The sequence below is a fragment of the Cebus imitator genome, unplaced genomic scaffold, assembly GCF_001604975.1.
Source record: "Cebus imitator isolate Cc_AM_T3 unplaced genomic scaffold, Cebus_imitator-1.0 Scaffold18, whole genome shotgun sequence".
Classification (NCBI taxonomy): domain Eukaryota; kingdom Metazoa; phylum Chordata; class Mammalia; order Primates; family Cebidae; genus Cebus; species Cebus imitator.
In genome coordinates, this window is record NW_016107333.1 from 6,748,504 (window position 1) to 6,772,166 (window position 23,663).

General features: G+C 45.9%; 1 protein-coding gene across 4 annotated transcripts in view; it reads left to right on the plus strand.

Annotated features, from left to right (window-relative positions):
- LOC108292637 (transient receptor potential cation channel subfamily C member 4 associated protein) overlaps nt 1–23,663 on the plus strand; it is a 78,813-nt gene that overhangs the window by 49,375 nt on the left and 5,775 nt on the right. For 3 of the 4 annotated variants that reach the window (XM_017513643.2, XM_037733092.1, XM_017513652.2), the window contains exons 8-13: nt 646–831; nt 10,462–10,628; nt 15,689–15,820; nt 18,496–18,554; nt 21,193–21,294; nt 22,743–22,826. In XM_017513643.2, coding sequence (XP_017369132.1) covers nt 646–831; nt 10,462–10,628; nt 15,689–15,820; nt 18,496–18,554; nt 21,193–21,294; nt 22,743–22,826 — 730 coding nt within the window. The remainder of the gene's footprint in view (nt 1–645; nt 832–10,461; nt 10,629–15,688; nt 15,821–18,495; nt 18,555–21,192; nt 21,295–22,742; nt 22,827–23,663) is intronic. The other variant, XM_017513662.2, reaches the window with a different exon arrangement.

The following is a 23,663-nucleotide window of genomic DNA, read 5'->3' on the forward strand; positions in this document are numbered from 1 at the left end:
TTTTTAGTAGAGACGGGGTTTCACCATGTTGACCAGGATGGTCTCGATCTCTTGATCTCGTGATCCACCCGCCTCGGCCTCCCAAAGTGCTAGGATTACAGACTTGAGCCACCGCGCCCGGCCTAACAAGTAAATTTTAACAGCTGTTTGAGTCACTATATAAATATGTGTGTGTCATCATTTTTAACATCTGTGTAATATTCCATTGCATAAATGTATTGATGTATTTAATTAATCACCTGTTGATAAACATTTAGTTATCTTCACCTTTTTGCTGTTACAGAAACCACATCAGTGAGCCTCTTTATACAGATGTCCTTATGTAATATGACTGGCTATTTTCTTATAGTAAATTCCCAGAAATTGACCTCTTGGCTCAAAGACACACAAATTTAAGGCATACAGATTACTCTAATTTTATTCCTAATAGATAAAGATTGCTTTCCTGTACCTGCTAAAAATTGAGCTTATGCCTATAACATAATTACTATTTTACCTTGGCTTGGCATTTCATTTTAAAAGAGTAGCTTTAACTAGCTGCCATCAGAGGAAGAATTGTTCCTGTCACGCAGATTGTTTGTTAGGGTTTTAGGGGTAGTTTTGCTTGTCTCTGTTTTGAAAATTTTCTCGTTTTCTTCCTGGCAGCGGCCCTTCTCAGCATCCCTGGCTTTGTTGAGCGGCTTTGCAAACTGGCGACTCGAAAGGTGTCAGAGTCAACGGGAACAGCCAGCTTTCTTCAGGAGTTGGAGGAGTGGTACACATGGCTAGACAATGCTTTGGTGCTAGATGCCCTGATGCGAGTGGCCAATGAGGAGTCAGAACACAATCAAGGTATGGGAGGATCACTCCCTTAGTGATCACGAGCTTTTCCTTGGGCCCCTGGGACCATTCTTGCCTTCCTTTCTAAGGAAGGATTAATTTGAGATTTGCTCAAAGTAGAATTTTCCTCAAGGCAATTATAGACTGTGTCTATTAAGACTCTTGACAGCTTGTTACAGAAACCCCACTGAACACCCCAAAGTGGATCTGATTTCAGGGAGAAGGGCTTTATTGCAGACCTGAGACTGCTGTGTCTCAGGGACTGACAAGAACCAGTAACCAGAGCATTCTTAGGAACCTGGAAACTTCTCTCCTCGTTTCTTTTTCTTTCTACGGTGTTTCTTTAGTCTTCTCTCTCATTGTACCCTGCCTTTTCCTGGTCCCCTTGATGGGACTAGGCAGAAGACTGCCTAGTAAATAAGAAGACTCCCCGTCTCAGCTCCAGCTTCCTGGTAAAGGACTCTGGCCTATCTTTGGTTAGGTGCCCATCCCTGAAGGATTTGACTCTGGCCAGCAGGATGGGTTCAGAATATACAAACCCAGGAATTCTCTGCTCCCAAACAAGGAGTAGGTATCTCATGGGGAGTAGCAGGCCACCAACTTTTCTTACTCCGTCCAGCTCCAAATTAAAGAGGCTAAGTTCTCGGTGAGTATGGCAAAGAGATCAGAGGCTTCCTTCCTCGCCCCACCTCCATGCCACACTCAACAGTATGGAAGCTCTGTCCCACATACTTCAGGCTAAGGATTCTATGGCTGTCTCACCTTTGCCGTAGCTTGATGATATACAAAGGTTTTACACTGGGAGAGGCAAGCTCAGAAGACTAGAGACTACTGACCCTGCTCTGAGAATTTGCCCAGGGAGAGAGGCAGTTAAGAACAGGGTCTAGGGAAGTTCATGCCTAAGGAGATGATAAGCAAATAAAGAGACAGATACCTCTTATTTTTTTTTCACTCTTTTATTTTTTATATTTTCTCTTTTTTTGGATAGAGACAGATTCACCTGCCTTTGCCTTCTCAGAGTGCTAGGATTATAGGCATGAGCCACTGCACCCAGTCAGGTACCTCTTCTTAATTAAGAACAGGGTGGTCTACAGGCCAGCTAGTTCACCAGAGAACCAGGGAAAGAGACAGCTGAGAAGAACTCTCCTAAGGTTAGAACAAAGCTCAGTTTCAAAAATTACCCCTTCCTGAATTTAATTGAATTAGACTTTGGAGCAGTTTATACTCCAGGGCATTGTCAAAAACAGTCAAGACTGCAGCTAGTAGAGCCTAACAACTGGATGTGATACCAGGAGAGGCAGAAAGCTTAACAGAGAGGTCATGGAAAGAGCCAGTCAAAGACAGCCTGGCTGAATGTCATCCCAGGGAGACTCTGTACATGCCCAAGACTGCACTCTCTGAGGCACAACATTAAAACCTTCACCAGTCTTTTGGAGAAAGAGACTTTATTAAAATAGCCTAGCCAAGTTACTAAACTAATAAATAAGCAAATAACAATAACAAGCCCTGAAGGAGCGGGGGATCAGTATGCAGAGTTGCTACAGTATATTACCTAAAATGTCTCTTTTTTTTTTTTGGAGACAATCTCACTCTGTCGCCCAGGCTGGAGTGCAGTGGTGTAATCTCAGCTCACTGCAACCTCTGCCTCCGATGTTCAAGTGATTCTCCTGTCTCAGCCTCCCGAGTAGCTGGGATTATAGGCACATGCCGCCACGGCTGGCTAATTTTTTGTATTTTAGTAGAGAGAGGGTTTTACTGAGTTGCCCAGGCTGGTATGGCTGGTATTGAACTCCTGAGCTCAGGCAATCCACCCACCTCGGCCCCCCAAAGTGCTAGGATTACAGGTGTGAGCCACCTCGCCCAGTCAAAAATGTCCAGTTTTTAACAAAAATAGAGACTCAAAAAACAGGAAAGTGTAACCTATACACAAGAAAAAGCAAGTGACAGAAATTGCCTGCGAAAGGGTCCAGATGCCAGATTTAACAGTGACTTCAAAGCAGACATTAAAAATATGATCAAAGAACTAAAGCTGCTTGACAAAGTAAAGGACTATTTGATAATGTGTCATTAAATAGATAACAATAAAAAGATAGGAAGAGTTTAAAAAGAGCCCAGTGGAAGTTCTGGAGTTGAAGTGTAAATCAGGCCAGGTGTCGTGGCTCATGCCTATAATCCTAGCACTTTGGGAGGCTGAGGTGAACAGATCACTTGAGGCCAGGAATTCAAGACCAGCCAGGCCAACATGGCAAAGCTCCATCTCTATTAAAAATTCAAAAATTAGCTGGGCGTGGTGGTGCATACCTATAATCCCAGCTACTTGGGTGGCTGAGGCTTGAGAATCGCTTGAACCTGGGAGGTGGGGGTCACAGTGTGCTGAGATTGTGCCACTGCAGTTGCGCCTAGGTGACTTTATCTCAAAAAAAATAAATAAATAAATAACAAAAGTAAGAGTAGTATAATAATCAAAATGAAAAATTTACTGGTAAGACCCAGCAGTAGATATGAACTGCATATGTACTTCTGTGAGCCGAGATACACTCCAGCCTGTGTGACAGAGCAAGATTCTGTCTGAGAGAAAAAAAAAATATTTTGAGACAAATGAAAATGACGCTATATATCAAACTTATGGGATGCAGCTAAAGCATGCTTAGAGGGAACTTTAAAGCTATAAATCCCAACATTTTTCCAAAAATCTAAACTTCTACCTTAAGTCATTGGAAAAAGAACAAACATCTCAAGGTGAAAAGGAAGTAATAGGATTAGAGTGAAAACTGGTGAAATAGAGAATAGAAAAACAGCAGAGAAAATCTACAAAACCAAAGGCAATTTTTTTAAAGGTAATTTTTAGAAAGATCAACAAAGTTGACAAACTTTTAGCCACACTGAGCAAAAAAGAAAGGCTCAGATCACTAAATTAGAAATGAAAGAAGGTACATTACAACCAACCTTAGGAAAGTAAAAGGACTGTAAGGGAATACTGTAAACAACGTATGCCTATAAATTAACACAGTGGGCAAGTTAAAAGAAAGACACAGACTACCGCAGCTAACCCAGGAAGAAACAGAAAATCTGAAAGAAATACAACAACAAGATTGAATAAATAACGAAAAACTGCCCATAAGGAAAAGTCCTGGCCCACACAGCTTCACTCGTTAATTCTACCAAGTGTTTCAAGAAGAATTAACACCAATACTTTCCAGACTCAAATATAAAATAAAGGAGGAAGGAACAGTTCCTAACTTATTCTTTGAGGTTGTATTATCATGATACTAAAACAAGACAAAGACATCACAAGACTGGTGTCTCTTATGATTATAGGTGCAAAAGTCCTCAGCAAATACTAGCACACCAACTACAGCAACATACAAGGATTGTATACCATGACCAAATGGATTTATGCAAGTTTGGTTCAACATTTGAAAATCAGCTTATATAATATACCATATTAATAGAATAAAGGACAAAAACCACATCATCGTTTGAATAGACGCAGAAAAGCATTTGACAAAATCCAACACCCCTTCATAGTGGAAACAAAAACTCAGAAGAGAACTTCCTCAGCCTGTTAAAGGGCATTTACAAAAAAACCCATGGCTAACAGGACACCTAAAGACAAAAAATTGAAAGCTTCTCCCACTAAAATCAGGAACAAGGTGAGCTCCTGATCGTATCTGGAAGTGGCAGTGCCCTTGCCACTTCTCTTCAGCATTGTATTGGAGGTTCTGGCTAGGGCTGTTAGGCGAGAAAAGGAATTAAAGGCATGCAAATTAGAAGAGTAGTGAAACTATTCACAGATGGGATTATCTTATATGTAGAAAAACCTAAGGAACCTACAAAAACCAATAAGCTAATAAACAGATTCAACAAAGGTTCAGAATACAAGGCTAATATTAAAAAATGAGTAGTATTTCTATACATAGCAGTCAACAAACCAAAAATGAAATTAAGAAAACAGTTTTATTTACAATAGCATCAAAAAATAAAATACATATGAACTTAACAAGTGTAAAACTTATACTCTGAAAATTCCAAAACATCATTGAAAGGAATTAAACCCTAAATAAATGTAAAGACATCCCATGTCTTTGAACCAGAAGATTAATATTAAGGTAGCAGTATTCCCATTCCAATCTACAGATCGGCCTTACAGATCCAACACATTTTCTGTCAGAAATCTCTGACTACTTTGCAGAAATGGACTAGTTGATCCTAAAATTCATATGGAAATGCAGGAGACTCAGATTAACAAAAACGGCTTTGAAAAATGGGCTGGGTGCAGTGGCTCATGCCTATAATCCCAGCATTTGGGAGGCTGAGGCAGGAGGATCGCTTGGCCTCAGGAGTTTAAGACCAGCCTAAGTAACATCATGAAACTCCTGTCTCTTCAAAAAATTAAAAAATTTGGGCTGGGCATGGTGGCTCATGCCTGTGATCCCAGCACTTTGGGAGGCTGAGGCGGGCAGATCATGAGGTCAGAAGTTCGAGACCAAGTCTGACCAGCATGGTGAAACCCTGTCTCTACTAAAGATAAAAAAAAAAAATTAACTGGACGTGGTGGCGTGTGCCACCTGCTACTTGGCAGGCTGAGGCAGGAGAATTGTTTGAACCCAGGAGGCAGAGTGTACAGTGAGCCGAGATCACGCATTGCACTCCAGCCTGGATGACAGGATGAGACTCCGTCTCCAAAAAGAAAAAAAGTCAAGCATGATGGCACCCACCTATAGACCCAGCTACTCACGAGGCTGAGGTGGAAGGGTAGCTTGAACCCAGGAGTTTGAGGCTGCAGTAACCTGTGACAATGCCACTGCACTTCAGCCTGGGTGACAGTAAGACTGTGTCCCAGAAAAAACAAAACACCTAAGAGAACTCACTTTCTGATTCAAAAACTGACCACAAAGCTGCAATCAAGACACTGTGCTGCTGGCCTGAGGATAGACATAGTGATCAATGGAATGTTTTTGAGAGTTCAGAAATAAACCCTCATGCTTATTATGATCAACCGATCTTCTACAGATACCAAGACCATTCAGTGGCAGAAACAGTAGGCTTTTCAACAAATAGTACTGGGACCATTTGCTGTCCACATGCAAAAGAATGAAGTTAGATCCCCTGCCTCACATGGTACACAGAATTAAAAGAGTCAAAGACCTAAATGTAAGAGCTCAACCTATAAAACCCTTAGAAGGAAATATAAGGATAAAACTTCATGACCTTGGATTTGACAATTTAGATGTCATACACATGACATCTGAAGCACAAGCAACCAGATAAATAATAAATTGGACTTCATCAAAATTAAAATTTTGTGCCTCAGAAAACATCAAGAAACTGAAAAGAGAACCCACAGAATGGAAGAACATTTTTTGTGGGGAAGGCAGAGTGGGACATTTTTGCAAACCGTATATCTAAGAAGGGATTTGTATCTAGAACTTATAAAGAACTCCCGTAACTCAAAAAGACAACCCATTTCAAAATATAGACAAAGGATCTGAATAGACGTTTCTCCACAGAAGATATACAAATAATTAGTAAGCCGGTGAAAAATGTTCAACATCAGAGAAATGCAAATCAAAACCACAGTGAGACCAGGCACAGTGGCTCTCACCTGTAATCCCAACACTTTGGGAGGCCGAGGCAGGAGGATTGTTCAAGACCAGCTTGAACAACAGAGCAAGACCTCATCTCTACAAAAAAAAAAAATGTTTTTTGGTTAGCCAGGCATGGTGGCACATGCCCATAGTCCTGGCAACTTCAACTTGGGAGGGTGAGGTGGGAGGATTGTTTGGGCCCAGAGTTGAAGGCTGCAGTGAGCTATGATCCTGCCATTGCACTTCAGTCTAGGTGATAGAGGAAAAACAAAAAAAAAAACCCACAGTGATATACTATTTCAGACTCACTAGAATGGTTATCATCAAAAAAGGTGGATAATAAGGGTGGGCAAGAATATGGAGAAATCAGAACCCTCATTCACTATTAGTGGGCATGTAAAATAGTGAAGCCACTTTAGGAAATAGTCTATCAGTTCCTCAAAAGCTTAAACATGCTGTTATGTCATAGGGCCCAGAATCCTACTCCCAGGAATACAGCCAAGAGAAATGAAAATATACAAAAACTTGTTCAGGAATGTTCATCACAGCATATTCATAATAGCCAAACTATGGAAATAACCCAAATGACTATCAGCTGATTAATGAATAAACAGGATATGGTATACTTTTTTTTTGAGACAAGTTCTTCTTGCTCTGTCGCCCAGGCTAGAGTGCAGTGATGTGATCACAGCTCATTGCAGCCTCCACCTCCCAGGCACAGCTGTCCTCCCACCTCAGCCTCCCGAGTAGCTGAAAACACAGGTGCATGCCACCACGCCCAGCTAATTTTTTTTTTTTTGTAGAGACAAGGTCTTGCTATATTACCCAAGCTGGGCTCAAACTCCTGGGCTCAAATGATCCTCCCACCTTGGCCTCCCAAAATGCTGGAATTACAGGCATGAGCCACTGTACCAAGCCAGTATGTGATATATTCATACTAGAGGGTATTATTCAGCAATAAAAAAATGGAATACAGATACGTGCTACAACATTGGTAAACCTTGAAAACATTGTGCTAGGTGAAAGAAGCAGTCACGAAAGACCACTTATTATATGAGTTAATTAATATGAAGTGTCCTGAATAGGCAGTTGCATAGAGACGGAAAATAGTTTCATGGTTGCCTAGAGCAAAGGGGTTTGGTGGGAAATACGAAGTGACTGGTAACAAGTCCAAGGCTCCTTTTTGGGGGTGATGAAGATATTGTAAAATTGACTGTGATAATGGCTGTGTAACTACTCTGTAACTATCTTAAAAAAAAAAATCACAGTTTCATGGTTAATTAAATGGATGAATTGCATAGTATGTACATTGTAGCTCAAAGCTGTTTTAAAAAAAAATGTGAATGTGCATGACCACAGAAAATGGAGTGCAGTGCAGACAGAGTGGTGACCGCTCTAGTCAGTACAGCAGACCCAAGAGACTTAGAAGGAAGCACAGGCTGGTTTTCCATCCTCATCCTTGGGACTGACGTTGTTGCTAAGCTCTAGCCATTGCTTTGGAGACTGTTTCTTGAAAATATTTATCCCAGACAATCTGTCAGGTCTGTGCAAGCCAGGCACCAAAAGTTGGTGGTGACTTGGAGAGGCGTCAAGCTGCCCCGTCTCTTTCTTCCCAGACATTCATTTCTGAGTAGGACTTGTGTGCAGCACGCTGTGCCCACTGCTTCCATAAACATCCTTCCTGCAGGACTCCCTAGAGCACCAAAGGCCGGGTGCCGAGGGTGCCAAGCACGCAAGGTCACACAGCAGTGCACAACATAGGCAGGATTCTGCATGATAGTCCTTCAGGTTCACTTCACAGATTAGTTGACACTTAACTGTTCTGGGAGCTGGGCCAAGGAGTCCTAACATGGAAATTGAGTAACTGTGGTTTTCTGCCCAAGGTACAGGAGAATAAATATGAGTAGATAGAATCTCTTAAATTAAAAATTTCTCCAGTAAATTTTTCCTGAGTCTTTGCCTCCTGCCACTTTAGTTCTCATTAAAAGCTTAGAGATCAAAAATAAGAAAATAAAGTAGCAAGCATTAGCAGAAAAACTGTTTTCTGAGAACTTAACTTCTATTTGGTTTATATGTTGCTTACTTGTGTGGGGCGTTGCTCCAGGCATCTTCAGTATATTCCTCTACTCCTTACAGCATTAAGGGGTAAGTATGCGTGTCATTATTGCTGTTTAGCAAAAGCGGATGGATACTGAAGCAGCTGATTTACTGAAGACCACCCAGCTAGTGAATGGTATTCAAACCCAGTAGTCTGGCTTCAGTATCTGTGCTCTTAACTACTGTGCCATGCAGCAGCTTGTCATCTTCTAGGGTCGTGATTTTAACATGGCTGGGAAAAACAGTTCCAAGTCTGTAGGATAAAACCAGTTAGATTCTTTCTCTCTCTCTCTCTCTCTCTCTCTCTCTCTCTCTCTCTCTCTCTCTTTGCGACAGGGTCTGGCTCTGTTGCTTAGGCTGAAGTGCAGTGTCGTGATCTCTGTTGGTTTACTGCAACCTTCACCTTCTTGGCTCAAGCAGTCCTCCTCCCACCTCTGCCTCTTGAATAGCTGGGACCACAGGTGCATGCCACCATGCCCAGCTACTTTTTAATAGTTTTTTGTAGAGATGAGGTTTCACTGTGTTGTCCAGCTGGTCTCAAACTCCTGGGTTCAAGCAATCCACCCACTTTGGCCTCCCCAGGTGCTGGGATTGTAGGCATGAGCCACCACACCTGGCCGGAATAGGTTAGGTTTTTCCGTCTTAATACTTTGCAGAGTATCACTGTGTCTTCTGTATGAGCCTTACCTGAACATAGAGGCCTTTGCAAAGGCTACTAGGGAAACAGTTTCTGTAGGAGCTTGAGAGGACCTTGACAGTTACTGATTCATCCTTTCACCTTAAAGATGAGGAAACAAGGGAAGTCACTCTGCTAAGATCACCTAGCCTCTCCTGACTCTGACCAGTGCCCTCTTAATATAATAGGGATCTAGGCCAGGTACGGTAGCTCATACCTGTAATCCCAGCACTTTGGGAGGCCGAGGCAGGCCGATCACTTGAGGTCAGGAGTTTGAGACCAGCCTGGCCAATATGGTGAAACTACGTCTCTATTGCAAATAGAAAAATTAGCCAGGTGTGGTGGCATGTGCCTGTAATCCCAGCAAATTGGGAGGCTGAGGCAGGAGAATCGCTTGAACCCAGGAGGCAGAGGTTGCACGGTGCTGAGGTCGCACCACTGCACTCCAGCCTGGGTGACAGAGTGAGACTGGGGGCTTCCTAAGAATCAGATGCTGGGCTTCTCTTTTGTTCCCATTGAATCCTCACAGGTTATAACCCTAGCTGTCTGCTGCAGTAATACAGAGCAGTCTAAGGCCTAGTGAGGAGGTGACTTTCCCACAGTTACAAAGCCAGCAAGTCTGACACACAAGCGTCCCATAAATATTAGTTGCTGTTGATGTTAGCAGTAATGACATTGATTAAAATGGTAATCTGCCTGTAGATATCTGTTCATCTGCATCAGTAGCATCAATTATGATACCCAGTCTGCTTTAGAAAGTTGAACCTTTAGAAAAATTTATATGGTTCTTCTTTTAAAAAATGGGGTGGTGGTGGGGGGGATTCTTCAAAAGGGATCCCTCTCAGGCTTCAGCAGTGTTCCCTCATGGAATCTCAGCAGAAGAACCAAGTAAGTAGAGCCATTTGCGACTTGAAGAGAGTTCCACAGAATTTGCTGTCAGACATCTGCCTGGGTACTTTCTGGGGGGTCTGGCTGGTGGCAGGAGGAAGGGATAAGCAGGGAGGGATGGGTCATGTTACTGTGTTACTGTGTCTGAATATTTTTACTTTATGTTAAAGTTGATGAGACGCAGCTACTGCAGAGTCCATTTTTCCGAGTCCCTGAGCTTGCCTGGCTCCTCGGGGTTTGGAGGGAGTTTTGTAGCTTTTAGAGCCTCTGTTTTAGGCTCAAGGCCTAGCTGAATGGCTGTGTTACCTCAAGTCTGTTCAGAGCAGGTTTGAGGGGCAGAAATGTGTTTCCCCACAAGCCATGACTCAATCTTCTCTCTGGTGGCTATGTCAGCCTCCATTGTGTTCCCTCCTCCAGGGGCTTCTGAGGAGAATGGCCTGCCTCACACGTCAGCCAGGACCCAGCTGCCCCAGTCAATGAAGATTATGCATGAGATCATGTACAAACTGGAAGTGCTCTATGTCCTCTGCGTGCTGCTGATGGGGCGTCAACGAAACCAGGTGGGCCCCTCTCCAAGGTCTCAGGACATGGGGAGCAGGTGCTGCTTGGGTGCTAATGGTATGCCTGGTACTCCACTGGGCCTTCTGTGGAATGGCTTTCACTCTAGCCTGGCAAAGCATAGGGGTATTCCTCCTTCCGTTCTACTCATAAGGAAACCAGGCTGATTGCAGAAATGGAGTCTTTCCATTGTGCCTTACTGTGTGGAGCATGTCTAGAGGCAGTACTGGTTGGTGCTCAGGGCAGGAGCAGGCAGCTTGCCTCTGTGATATGAAGACTAAAGGGTTGAAGACTGGCAAGACTGGCCCTGTGGATGTGCTGGAGGCCTTGCCAACCTCCTGTGGGCTCAAGGTGGTGGGACAGAGCCCAGAGCTCTGTCTGCTTATGAAAATGGGGCAAGTACGGGGGCTCCAGATGTGCAGGGCTTCCCTGAGCCTTGAAGTAGTTCCAAGATCGGGGAGGAAGGGCCCATAACCTACAGTGGGAGAAGGGCCTGGAAGAGTGTGGCCCGCCTGCCCAAGACTGTTGAAAAGTAGCCTTTTTCTGCAGACTACGCCCTTCTCCTAGGAGGGAAACCAGGCATCTCAGGGAGGAGAGGCTGGGGGCTCAGCAGTCCTTCCACACCTTTCTGAGTCAAACACTGGACTATCACAAGTCTGGGTGACAGAGGTGCAGGTTACCTGTATTTTACAAGTGAGGATGAAAATGTCCAGAAGAGGAGGAAGGAGCCTACCAGATGGGAAGGGGCAGTGCCCTGGGGAGGAGGATACATAGTCGGCGGAACAGTGAGGCACCTAGGGGGCGGCCTGGAGCAAGCAGCCAGGGGACAGGAGGGCTGAGGGCTCGCAGGGGCCAGGTCATGTAAAGCTGCCAGAGGCCATTTTAAAGACTTTGGTTTTTTCTCTGAGTGAAGTGAGAAATCATCCCTCTGACTGCTCTGGGAAAGACTGGAAACAGCAAGGAAGGGAATAGGACAACCATCAGGGGCTCTCATAATAGGGCCAAGAGGTGATAGCAGCTAGGACCAGCGCTTTGTTGGTGGGACTGGTGGAGATGCTTGCATTCTGGATACATTTTAAAAGATAGGATTTGCTGATGGTTTGGATGTGAACATAAGAGTGAGGAAAGGAGTTAAGGGTGACTCCCAAGGTTTTTTTGCCCAAATAACTGAGAGAATGGATTTGCCATGTGTTGAGATGGTTAAAGCTTTCAGGTAAGGGGTGGAGGAGCAGGCTTAGGGAGGAAGATGGGGAGTTCCGTTTTGCACAAGGTAGATTCAGGGTGTCTCTTAAAATTGGCAGTTAGATTGATTACCTACAGCTGGTGTTGGGGAGATGGCAAGGCTGGAGGTGTCACTTTGGGAGTCCTCAACATGTGGTTATATTTAAAACAGGACCCTGAATAAGATCCCACACTGATAGCCACAGCATTGGTGTCCCTTCCTTCAATACGGAGCATGTTTTTTATAAAAAATATTCTTGTAGGTACAGCTTCTATGCGTTGAGCGCTGTTACTTTTTTGGGGCACTTTCACAGTTACTTATATTTGAAATAATTGTAGGGACAGTAATTCTATGTGTTGAGTGCTATTACTTTTTTGAGGTACTTTCACATTTACTTGTATTTGAATGTTCAGGCATTTAGTAAGTTACACAACAGGTAGTGAGTCGGTGAGTCTGTGTCACCACACTTGATTCTTGAGAAAGCCGGGGCAAAATAGGTTGTGCTCTCGGGGGACAGGCCTGAATAGAGCCAGCATTTAAACTCTGCTGCCCTGTCTCCTCTTTCTGCCCTCTCACAGCAGTTCCCTGTTCCCCGGGCCTCCTTATTGCCAAGTTGCTGTGAGTTGTTACGGTCTGGAGTTAAACTACATGATTACAGTGCTGCCTCCTTGGGAAGGGACCATTAGTGACCTTGAAATCCTGCCCCCTGAAAACCACTGTTTCACCAGCATGTTCTCATTTGCACAGTCAGCCTTTTCTGAGTTTCTGCTGTGTGCTGGGCACCGTGAGGACCCAGGTTCCCAGATCCTGCCTACACTGGGTAGCAAGGGAAAGGGTTTCCTTGGCGAGGCCTCACAGAAGGCGTCCTCCTTAAAGTGGCCTTCTTGTTAATGGGCAGTTGGGCCAAGTTCTTTGACCATTCTTGGCCAAATTGAAATCTCAAGACTGGAAAGTCTCCCCAAATTCTGTCAAGTTTCATCCCTCTGGTGCTAATGAAAATCAGCCATGTAGCAGTCGTTTCTTTTAGTGCCCTGAGTAGTTTCCACATTACTTCATTGAGCCTTTTCAGCAGCTCCATTGTCCCCCATCGTCTTTTCTGTCAAGGGACTCAGGCTCAAAGGATGTTGCTCAGGGTCACAGAGCTATCTTGTGAACCCCAGGCTGGCTGACTGCAAAGCCTGAGCTCTTACCTGCTGCTGCCTCAGAAAGAGTGGTGCTTCAATTTGCCCACCTGCCCAGCAACCTGCTATAGAGCAGGCTATGGGACCGGACCTGAGAGTAGGGATAATGCATTCTTCAAGTAAAATTTGTTTTACAAATTTTACAGGTGAAGAAGCTGATTTTTTTTTTTTCCTTTTTTTCTGAGACAGTCTTGTTTTGCCACCTAGGCTAGAGTGATGCAGTGGCGCGATCTCAGCTCACTGCAACCTCTGCCTCGCAGGCTCAAGCAATCCTCTTGCCTCAGCCCTCCAAGTAGGTGGGATTACAGGCACACTCCACCATGCCTGGCTAATTTTTTTTGTATTTTTAGTTGATACAGGGTTTCACCATGTTGCCCAGGCTAGTTTCAAACTCCTGAGCTCAGATAATCTGCCCGCCTTGGCCACCCAGTGTGCTGGGATTATAGGTGTGAGCCACCATGCCCAGCCAAGAAGCTGGTATTGTCAAGAGAAAAGGGAAATAATGTAATAGAAACCTCAAACCCAAGCACTAGCCTGGACTTTAGAAGACCCAGGGTCAAGTCCAAGTCTGCCTCAGAAGGCCCTTCTCTTCCCAGCTTGTGACTCACCCCTAATCTCTTTAAGCTGGGTTTCTAGTCTGTGCAGTGAGGAAATTGCACTGGATGAAATTTTTGGACCATTGCAGCAACGTTTTATAGCTGTGTGACCTAGGCCTGGCTTAGGGCTCTTTGGAGTGTGACAGGAAGGCACAGGGCTTGGTGAACACCATAGATGCCAATCATACTTCCCCACTCCTAGTTAAGCAGAGCAAGGTAGACCCAGGCTGGGTTTTAGTAAAGGCCTGAGTGGCAGAGCAGGTGTCATTTTACATCGGCCTCAGGCTGACAGATTCTGGGCTGCTTATGTGTCTAATACTGGCCAGAGGCTGTGATTTCCATTAGGAAGAGAATAGTTACCTCCGTTACTTTCAGTGGCAGAAACTGCAGTTATTTCTACACCAACCTAATATGTTGAAAGAAGAGGTCCATGAGAATGGAGGCTGCCAGGGTTGTCTTTGTCAGGTTCTGGTCTCCCAAGATAAATGCATACCTGTAGTGGGCTAGAAAGGATAATACTTAGGATCAGAACACCTGAATTAGGTGCTGTTGCAGTCACTGACCTTGCCCAGGCTGGTCTTGCTGAACTTCTCCTCCCTGTTGTAAAATGACAGTAATGGAGCATTGGTGCTGTGTGCTGAGCTTTGCGTCTGCTTTCTGACTTGATCCTTATAACAGCCCCAAGAAGGGCTAGCAATAGCTTTCTGTTATAGAAACACATTTTAATAGGGAAATCACTCCTGTAGTTCTGTTTTAAAAGATATAAATTAGTATCAGTGAAGCCTCTCTCACCTCTGATCCTTGACATTCTAATGGTTCCATGAAGCAGATAGTTTTACCAGTTATTAGTGTATCATTCTAGAGATATTTTATGCTGACAGAGGCAAATTATATTCCTCTTTTTTTTTTTAACATGATCAGTAATGTAGCATAAACACACTTGGTTTCCCAGTACTATCTCTTGGCAGTTGTTTAGTTCACAACGTGAAAAAACACTTTGATTCTTTTTTACTGGTGCCTTGTATCCCATTGAGTGGCATACCATAATTTATTTCATTAATCCCCTTTGATGGAAGTGTAGGTTATGTCTGTTTTGGCACATTACAAATAATGTTGTAGTGAGTAGCGTTGTAAATATATGTCATCTAGTATTTATATGGATCTGTCTGAGAATAAATTCCTAAAGTGGAATTGCTGGTTAAAGGGATTATGGATTTACGATTTTAGAGATACTGCCAAACCATCTTCCCTGTGCAGGTGGTACCAATGTGCCCTCCCACCAACAGCATGTAAATGTGCCTGATGCCCAAGTCACCAACAGTCTTAAAAAGTTTTGTTATCTTTGCCAGTCTGAAAAGGTGAAAAAATCAGAGAAGTTTGTAGGACTCCTTATACAGGAATTTCTTTTCCTGTGGCATGAATTGCCAACGTATGTTCTGTGTTTGTCATATTTGGCTTGTAACTTTGCTTATTTTGAGTTTTGCTGTGCAGAATGTTAAAAGGTTTGGGTGGTTGATGTCAACAAGCTTCTTTTTGAGCTTCTAGGTTTAGTATAATCCTTCAGAAAGGCTTTTCCAACTCTTAAATCATTTTTTTAAATTTTTTGCAGAGATTTTTCTAGATTTTAAGAGTTTTACTTTTGAATAATTATATCTTTCAGCCGAAATGTATCCTAGTGCAAAATATCAGGGACGTTTTCATGTTGATATGAGGAGACAAATCTTAAGGAATTTGTTTAAGGTTACAAAGTTTGCACATGGTAAAGCTAAGAGTCAAACCTAGGACTGTTGAATCTTATGCAGGACTATCTGCATCCCAAACTCAAGCTCCTATGATAGGACCTGCCATATATTAGGACTTGTAGGATTATTGTGAACATTCATGAGCAAAGTTAAAAGTGTGTATGGGTGTAGGGAATAGATGGATGTTTTCTTCAAACCGTGGCACCCCTACTGATGGCTGCCTTCGTCCTGATTATTGTTACCGTGTGTGCTGAGCACGAGGTTTTGCTAGATCTTTCGAGCACATTTGTCTTCATACTTTTCCCTTCCTATTCCATCCAGGTTCACAGAATGATTGCAGAGTTCAAGCTGATTCCCGGACTCAATAATTTGTTTGACAAGCTGATTTGGAGGAAGCATTCAGCATCTTCCCTTGTCCTTCATGGTCACAACCAGAACTGTGACTGTAGCCCGGTAAGCAGGAGGCCCCTGGGGACACATGGGCCCTCACTTGCTTGGAGTAGTTGTTTCAAGACCTTCTGCTGACCCTTTGACCTTTTTTCCTTTGGGAGTAGACCAGAACCTAAAAGTCATATTTTATAGTCCCCTAATTGGAAGGTACCTTGGAGTAGGATCTGAGTGAGCCCCACTCCCCACCCTAACCTGTGCAGAAATCCCTTTTAAGATGTTCCTAGGCCGGGCACGGTAACTGACACCTGTAATCTCAGCACTTTGGGAGGCTAAAGCGGGCAGATCACTTGAGGTCAAGAGTTCGAGGCCAGCCTGGCCAGCATGGGGAAACCCCGTCTCACTAGTGTAAGAGATACTTGCGTCTGTCACTGAAAATATAAAAATTAGCGGATGTGGTGTTGGGTGCCTGTAATCCCAACTCTTCAGGAAGCTGAGGCACTAGAATTGCTTGAACCCAGTAGGTGGAGGTTGCAGTGAGCTAGAATCACACCACTGCACTCCAGCCTGGGCAGCAGAGTGAGACTGTACCTCCAAAAAAAAGAAAAAAAAAAGTTCCTGCCTGGGGCCCTCTAGCCAGCTTCCCCCTGTACATCTCTGTGATGGGGATCTCATTTCACTGCAGGCAGGGGGCTGCCCACTACATGAGCTACCAGCATGCTTTTCTTTATTTGCCATTTTATCCTCCTGTAATTTTCAGCCACCAATAGGACCATACTCCACCAATGGTCCCCATCAAAAAAGGGCTTTGGGCCAGGTGTAGTGGTTCACACCTGTAATCCCAGCACTTTGAGAGGCTGAGGTGAGCAGATCACTTGAGGTCGGGAGTTAGAGACCAGCTTGACCAACATGGTGAAACCCCATCTCTACTAAAAATACAAAAATTATCCGGGTGTGGTGGTGCATGCCTGTAATCCCAGCTACTTGGGAGGCTGAGGTGGGAGAATCGCTTGAACCTGAGAGGTGGAGTTTGCAGTGAGCTGCGGTCAAGCCACTGCACCCCAGCCTGAGTGACAGAGCAAAGAGTCTGTCTCACACACAAAAAAGGGGTTTTGGTTGCTTTGGTTTTTTGAGCCCAAGAACTCTCCTTTTCCTTGTGTCTGTCACAGTCCCCTTGAGAGAGCTCTGAACTGTGCATTGGAAGCCTTGTTGGAAGAGCTTGAATGAATCACTGAATCTCTGAGCCTGTTTTCTTGGGAAAGGAGGATAATACCCTTTCCCCTACTGGCCCCCCAGGCTAGTCGGCAGCCTGCCTACCAGCACGAGAAGGAAAGTGCTCTGGACCTAAAAGTGCTACACAGCCATCAGAGCCCACTGCCATGGGGACCGCTGATCTCTTCACTGCACTCTGGGGACTTCCCTCAGTGACCTGTCTTCTACTTTATCATTTGAGTGTTTAATTTCAAGCAAATGTATTTTGCATTTCTAGATGTTCTGTCTGGCTCAATTCAGAAACTGCTTGGCCATGATGTTAATATTTTTATTCTGTTGCATATTCTGTCTTTAATCATTTTTAAAATACTTTTCTTAAGGTCTCTTTCGATTGCTCATGGGGTACTAATGCTTTTGTTTGGGTCTTCAGACCCCAGGGTGGAGTGCTGCCTTGTGTTCTGTAATGTCTGTGGAGAGGCCGCCTTCAGTGGGGCTAGTTTTCCCTGTGGGCACCTGTGTAGCCTCAGCCCAGGAGGCATTTCTACAGGGCACTTTTGCTTTTGTCTGCCAAATATGTCAGGGGTACAGCTGTCCCACAGCCAGTTTTCATATTTATTGTCTTGGCCCTACTGCCCTAGTATGTGAGCCCAGGGTTTTTGCTGCTCTTGGAAGGCCCCCTTCACCTGCCAGCAGCACCCTGGCAGAGCCAGACTTCTTTGCCAGTTCCCTGGGCTGGTGGGTCAGGCCTTTCTAACCCTTCTCTCACCAAGTATACTTGTTCCCCAGGCCTTACAGGGACTTGAGACCCTGTCTGGTCCCTGCTGGGCATTAGAACCCAAGCCTTAGTGTTGTCTCCACCTCACCACTGCCCACAGCTGCTGCGTATCAGCTCCTTGGCTCACTACTCCAAACTCCTCAGTCATTTCTTCATTTTTGATTCCTATAGACTTCCCCACCTCCTCCCCACACCTGTTTTTGTTAGTGGGCTAGGGGGGAGTTGTTTGTTTTTGTTTTTTGAGACAGTGTCTCCATCACCCAGGCTGGCGTGCAGTCAGTGGTGCGATCTCCGCTTACTGCAACCCCTGCTTCCCAGGTTCAACTGATTCTCCCACCTCAGCCTCCCAAGTAGCCGGAATTGCACGCATGGTAACCATGCCTGGCTGATTTTTGTATTTTTAGTAGAGACAGGATTTTCCATGTTGCCCAGGCTGATCTCAAGCTCCTGACCTCAAGCAGTCTGCCCACCTCGGCCTCCCAAAGTGCTGGGATTACAGGTGTAAGCCACCATGCTCAGCCTTATTTTTCATTGATCATGCTGGCATGTTTTGAGCAGGAAGGGGGCCACATTAGCTGAATCTACTGTTGATCAGATGTGGAAGTGAACAGATGGTTTTCTAACTAAAGCAAAGTCCTCATGGTACCTGAGGACCGGAGGGTCAGAGAAGCAGGCACCCACCAGAGTGTCTGCTTGTTTTATTTTGGAGCCTTGTGACTGTGGTTTTAACATTGAGGCTGTTTATGTGTTTCAGGACATCACCTTGAAGATACAGTTTTTGAGGCTTCTTCAGAGCTTCAGCGACCACCATGAGTAAGTACAAGTGTGTGCAAGGAGAGTCACTGGGCTGTCTTCTGAAGGCCTTGATCTTTTTGTCTGGTCCCTGGCCTCAGTATGAGAGGCGTCGCTGGAGGTGGTGGAAGCCCACTGTCCCCTCCGTGTTAGCAGGTGTGACACTGAAGTAGGAGCTGCCATCTGTCCAACCTTCCTTAGGGCAGGTACTGCCTCTGAGCTTTCTTTTAACCCTCGCAGCCACCCCAAGAAGTGAATATGAAAGTCATTGGCCCCTTATTACCTTTGGAATCAATGGATCTTTCAGCCAACTGCCCCTCTGAAGCAAGAGTGGACAGCGTGGCTATTCCCAAGGACCAGCAGGAACCTCAGACAGGCAGAGCCAGCTGACTGTTTATTGAGCAGATGGGGGATTCTTCCCTCCACAAGAATGTGTGCTCCCTTTCATTTTTCTTTAAATACATTTCTGCCCTCATTTATTTTTTAACCTTCAATGGAGAATGTACAAGGAAAATTACTCTCTGCTGTAAGGAAAACAGTGCAGGAAGTGACTGGCATGCAGGAAGAGGCTGGCTAGAAGCTGATCCTTGACCTTGGCATTGGGGAGATGATGTGGGGACATCATCTTAGGGAGCCAGAATTTTATGAGCTCGGCTCCAGCTAGCTGCATGTGCACAGGAAACTGGGCTCACTGTTGCATAACTTTGATTTTTTTCTGTCAAGGAAAGCCAGAAATGAAGATTTTTGTGAAAGGTCCTGATTTTTAAATGTTGGTTGAAATTTTTAACTTGCATTGGAGCTAACGGAACATGCCTAGAGACAGTTGTGGCCCAGGGCACCTCCATCATATGTAACCGTCCTCTTTGAGGATTTTTCTGGCTAACAGCCAAAGAAGGGCTCCAGGAAGTATGTTGACCTTCTGAAAAATGGCACCACTTATGTTATGGAACTGCACAGTTTTGCCTGAGGAAGTAAGTCTCTGACTTTCATCAGACTCTTCAATCTGAGTACTCTGTGGAATGTCAGGGTGAATACCAACAGCCATGGTCCCTGCTCTCATGAAGGGCAAGGTCTGAAACGGAGACAATCATTTATCAGAGGATTCCACTGCTGAGCATGAGTGGCAAGTGGAGATGGTATCCAGGAAGAGAGGAGCGGGGTCTGTAAGAGGACATTTGACAGGGTCCAGAACTGGCCAGAGGACACTCAGGCACTCTCTCCTGTAGAAGTGGCTTGTTAGCACCAAGACCTAAGGGCCGGCTTCTAGTGAATTGAATGAACAGGCATGTGAGAGGGTGAATGTTCTAGCCAGAAGTCCCTGAGTGAGAAAGGACCAGTGTGGCCAGCAGATGGGAGTGATGTGGGCTTTGCACTAGGCTGGGCTACATAGGGATTTGTGGGTCACATTCACAGGCCTGGATTTTATATACAGACAGTCCATCACTTAGGGTTTTTCAACTTTACAATGGTACAAAAGTAGAATTTTGATCTTTTCCTGGGCTAATGATACACAGTTTATGTGGTCACCAAGATAGACAGCCAGTACTCTGCACTGTGCCTGCCATGTTGCCAGTGATCATGACCAAATGTAGGCTGTCATTGTTCTGAGCACATTCCAGGTAGGCTGGGCTAAGCTATGAGGTTCAGTAGGTTAGCTATATTAAATGGGTTTTCTTGTTGTTGTTTTCCAAGACGGAGTCTTGTTCTGTTTCCCAGGCTGGAATGCAGTGGCGTGATCTTGGCTCACTGCGACCTCCACCTTCCATGTTCAAGTGATTCTCCTACCTTACCTTCCCGAGTAGCGGGGATTACAGGCATGCACCACTATGCCCAGCTAATTTTTTATGTTTTTAGTAGAAGCGGAGTTTCACCATGTCCCCTGGTCTCGAACTCCTGACCTTGTGATCCGCCCACCTTGGCTTTCCAAAGTGCTGGGATTATAGGCGTGAGCCACCATGCCCGGTCTAAATGTGTTTTCAACTTAACAGTGTTTTCAAATATGATGGGTTTATCAGGATATAACCCCCTCCTAAGCCAGAAAATGCCTATGTTTTAAACACAGTGAGAAGCTGTGGAAGTGTTTTCACCAGGAGTGACAGGATCAGAGTCCAGATTCTGAGGATCAGTTTGGACCCTGTGTGATAACTCAGTTCCAGTGGGATACCTTTTAGGGAGCTAGTGTCCCGGGAGCACAGGACCCAGCAGTGACAGGCCTGGATGGCAAGCTGGGTGTCAGTGTCAGGGGGTGTCAAACAGTTGACCAGGCCTCTATGTGATGTGTGACTGGTGGCTGGTGGGACGGCTGCAGCAGGGCCAGGCTTGAGTATGATTGGACATGTTGAGGTGCTGGTGCCTTTGGGAAAACAAGCAGAAATGTGGGCAAAGAGAAAGGCCCAGAGCTACTGAAGGAAGAAGGGGCCTTGTCAGTGAACATGGCAGGCAGAGGTTGGGGGTTGGGGGCAGGGAGAGATTCCACAGCCTAAGAGCCCAGAGTTCCCTCCTGCGAGTGCTGGCTGGAGTGAGAGGTGCTGGAGGAAAGTGCCTGGTGGCTTCTCAGATTCTCTCCGCAGGAAGTGGGCAGGAGACCCTGCAGTATCCCAGTGCTGACCCAGCAGCCTCAATTCCTGCCCTTTACCACCTCTAGCCCGTTTTGTTTCAGGAACAAGTACCTGTTACTCAATAACCAGGAGCTGAACGAACTCAGTGCCATCTCTCTCAAGGCCAACATCCCTGAGGTGGAAGCTGTCCTCAACACCGACAGGTGAGTGCAGGCGGTACAGCTTTTCCCTCAGCCTGTCCTGGCTGCCCACGTTCCCTGGGGGCTCACAGGTGAGCACAGGCAGGCATGCATGCGTGTCCTCTCTCACATGTAGCTCTTACGTACCAGGCATTGTATTCCTGTCACCTGCATTTTCTCATTGGAGCCTCACGGCAGCCCTGGGAGCAATGCCCCATCAGTACCTGCATTTTACAGTGAGGGAGCAGAGCCTCAGAGAGGTCACCTGCCAGAAGTCATGTGTGCTCCGCACTGCCCTCCCTTGTATTGTGCATTCAGCACCTTTGCAAAAGCTGATGTGCTCCTTTCTTGCCTGGTGACATCTGCAGCCAAGCAGGGCGGACAGAAGCCTGTTACCTGCTGCCGACTGTTAGGCAGTGTTACCTGGGTTAGATTCACCTCACCTTCTAGAGCCAGGCAACGGGGGCCAGTAGCACAGGCATCATAGTACAGTGGATTTTATCCAACAACAGCTATAATTTCCCAACCTTTTTTGATTTTTTTGTTGTTGTTATTTCATTTTTTAGATACAGGTTCTTGCTCTGTTCCTCAGGCTGCAGAGCAATGGTGTGATCATAGCTCTCTGCAGCTACAAACTTCTGGGCTCAAGTGATCCTCCTTCCTCAGCCTTCCAAGTAGCTGGGACTACAAGTGTGGGCCACCATGCCCAGCTAGTGTTTTTACTTTTTTTTTTTTGTAGAGATGGGGTCTCACTGTGTTGCCCAGGCTGGTCTCGAACTTCTGGCCTCAAGTGAGCCTCCCAGAGTCCTGGAATTACAGGTGTGAGCCACCACTCCTTACCCCCCAACCTTTTTTTCTAAGGCAGCAGAACGCTTCATTCAAATAAAATCATCCCTAGTCCTGCCGTTATGTCTGTAGTGGATCACAGTAGAGCTACTCTATTTGAAGGGCCCAGACTCCTGCCTGCTTGGCCCTCTTCCTTCCCCCATGATGGGGCCTGAGTTATTTCTTCATCTCTTGCCTTTGCTTCATAGACTGGGAGGCTGAGGCCTGGAGTTGTGGGCACTTGCCCAAGGCCAGTTGAAAGTGAACCTCGGGCAGGGAGTACGCTGGGCCCCACCCTCTTGGCACAGTCTTTGCCCCATTTGGCAGACTGTCGTGGACTGTTTCAATGCACTTTTGGTATAAACAGCCCTCCTCTGGCAGTTCTGGGCCATGTCTGACTGTGGATATGTTTCTGGCCTGGGAGGGAAAGCTGGTCTGAGATGTGGTGGGAGTGCATTTGTGGTTGTAATTCAGGGGTCTCCTGGGCTCCGGACCCAGCTGGTACAGAGAGGCATCCTGCAGACTTGGAAATGTCCCTATAGTTTTTCACCACCTAAGCCTTGGGGCTGGGTCACTGGGCCCGGGGACACATAATAAGCCCCTGGCAGCCTCGGATCTGTCACTAGTGTCTCTCTCTTCTATTTCAGGAGTTTGGTGTGTGATGGGAAGAGGGGCTTATTAACTCGTCTGCTGCAGGTCATGAAGAAGGAGCCAGCAGAGTCATCTTTCAGGTGGGCCTGGGGACAAGTACCTGCCAATTCTGCGGGGCCCCAAGTGAGGTGTTTCTCAGGAGGTTAGGAATACCTCCTTTAGTCACCAGAGTCCATTCCTGAAGCACAGTTTCTGCTGGAGAGAGATAGTTTGACTGCCATCTTGCCCTGTGTTGACTGGCAGGTATATGGGAGCTTCTGCTGCAGCCCACAGTGAGCGAGCATTCCCCAAGCACCTATTCTGTGCTGGTGCTGCATGGGTGGGACAGAACTAGGATGCGGGCCCTGCCGTGAATTCCCTAGAGCTGTGCTATTTCAATGCAGTGTAGAAAGGAATGGAGCCAGGGTTGGCCTGGGAGCTGGAGGAACAAAGGCAAGCCTCTTCCACTGCTAGGGGTAGGGGCAGCGTGAGTACAGGGAGGCCTTCTCTGAGGTCCTTAGACACATCTGAGATTAGGCTTGAGGTCCGTGGACTGGGGGACTTCCATCAGGACTGAGCGTGAGCTGTCCAGAGGCTTCATGCCTACATGGGCCTTTGTCACTTCGGTGCCCTGTCCAAACTCCCTGTCATGAATCCCTGCTGTGCCCTCTGGGTCCTTCGGTCAGCATTAGCCATCACTCCTCTAGGCCAGCCCATCGTCTGTGAGCCCAGTGGCCAGTCTGCACGTATCTGTCAGCTTCCCTCACACATTCCTGGCCCCTCAGTTGCACATCCTCCCATTCTTCTGGAAGGGCAAAGCCTAGAGTCTGTTTTCTTGTGGGACTTGCAGAAGCCAGCCCTTCTGTCCCAGAAGGCACCTTCTCTGTGACACAGCCCCTTCCAGACAGACCCAGATAGGCTTCTCCACTGAGCTGGCA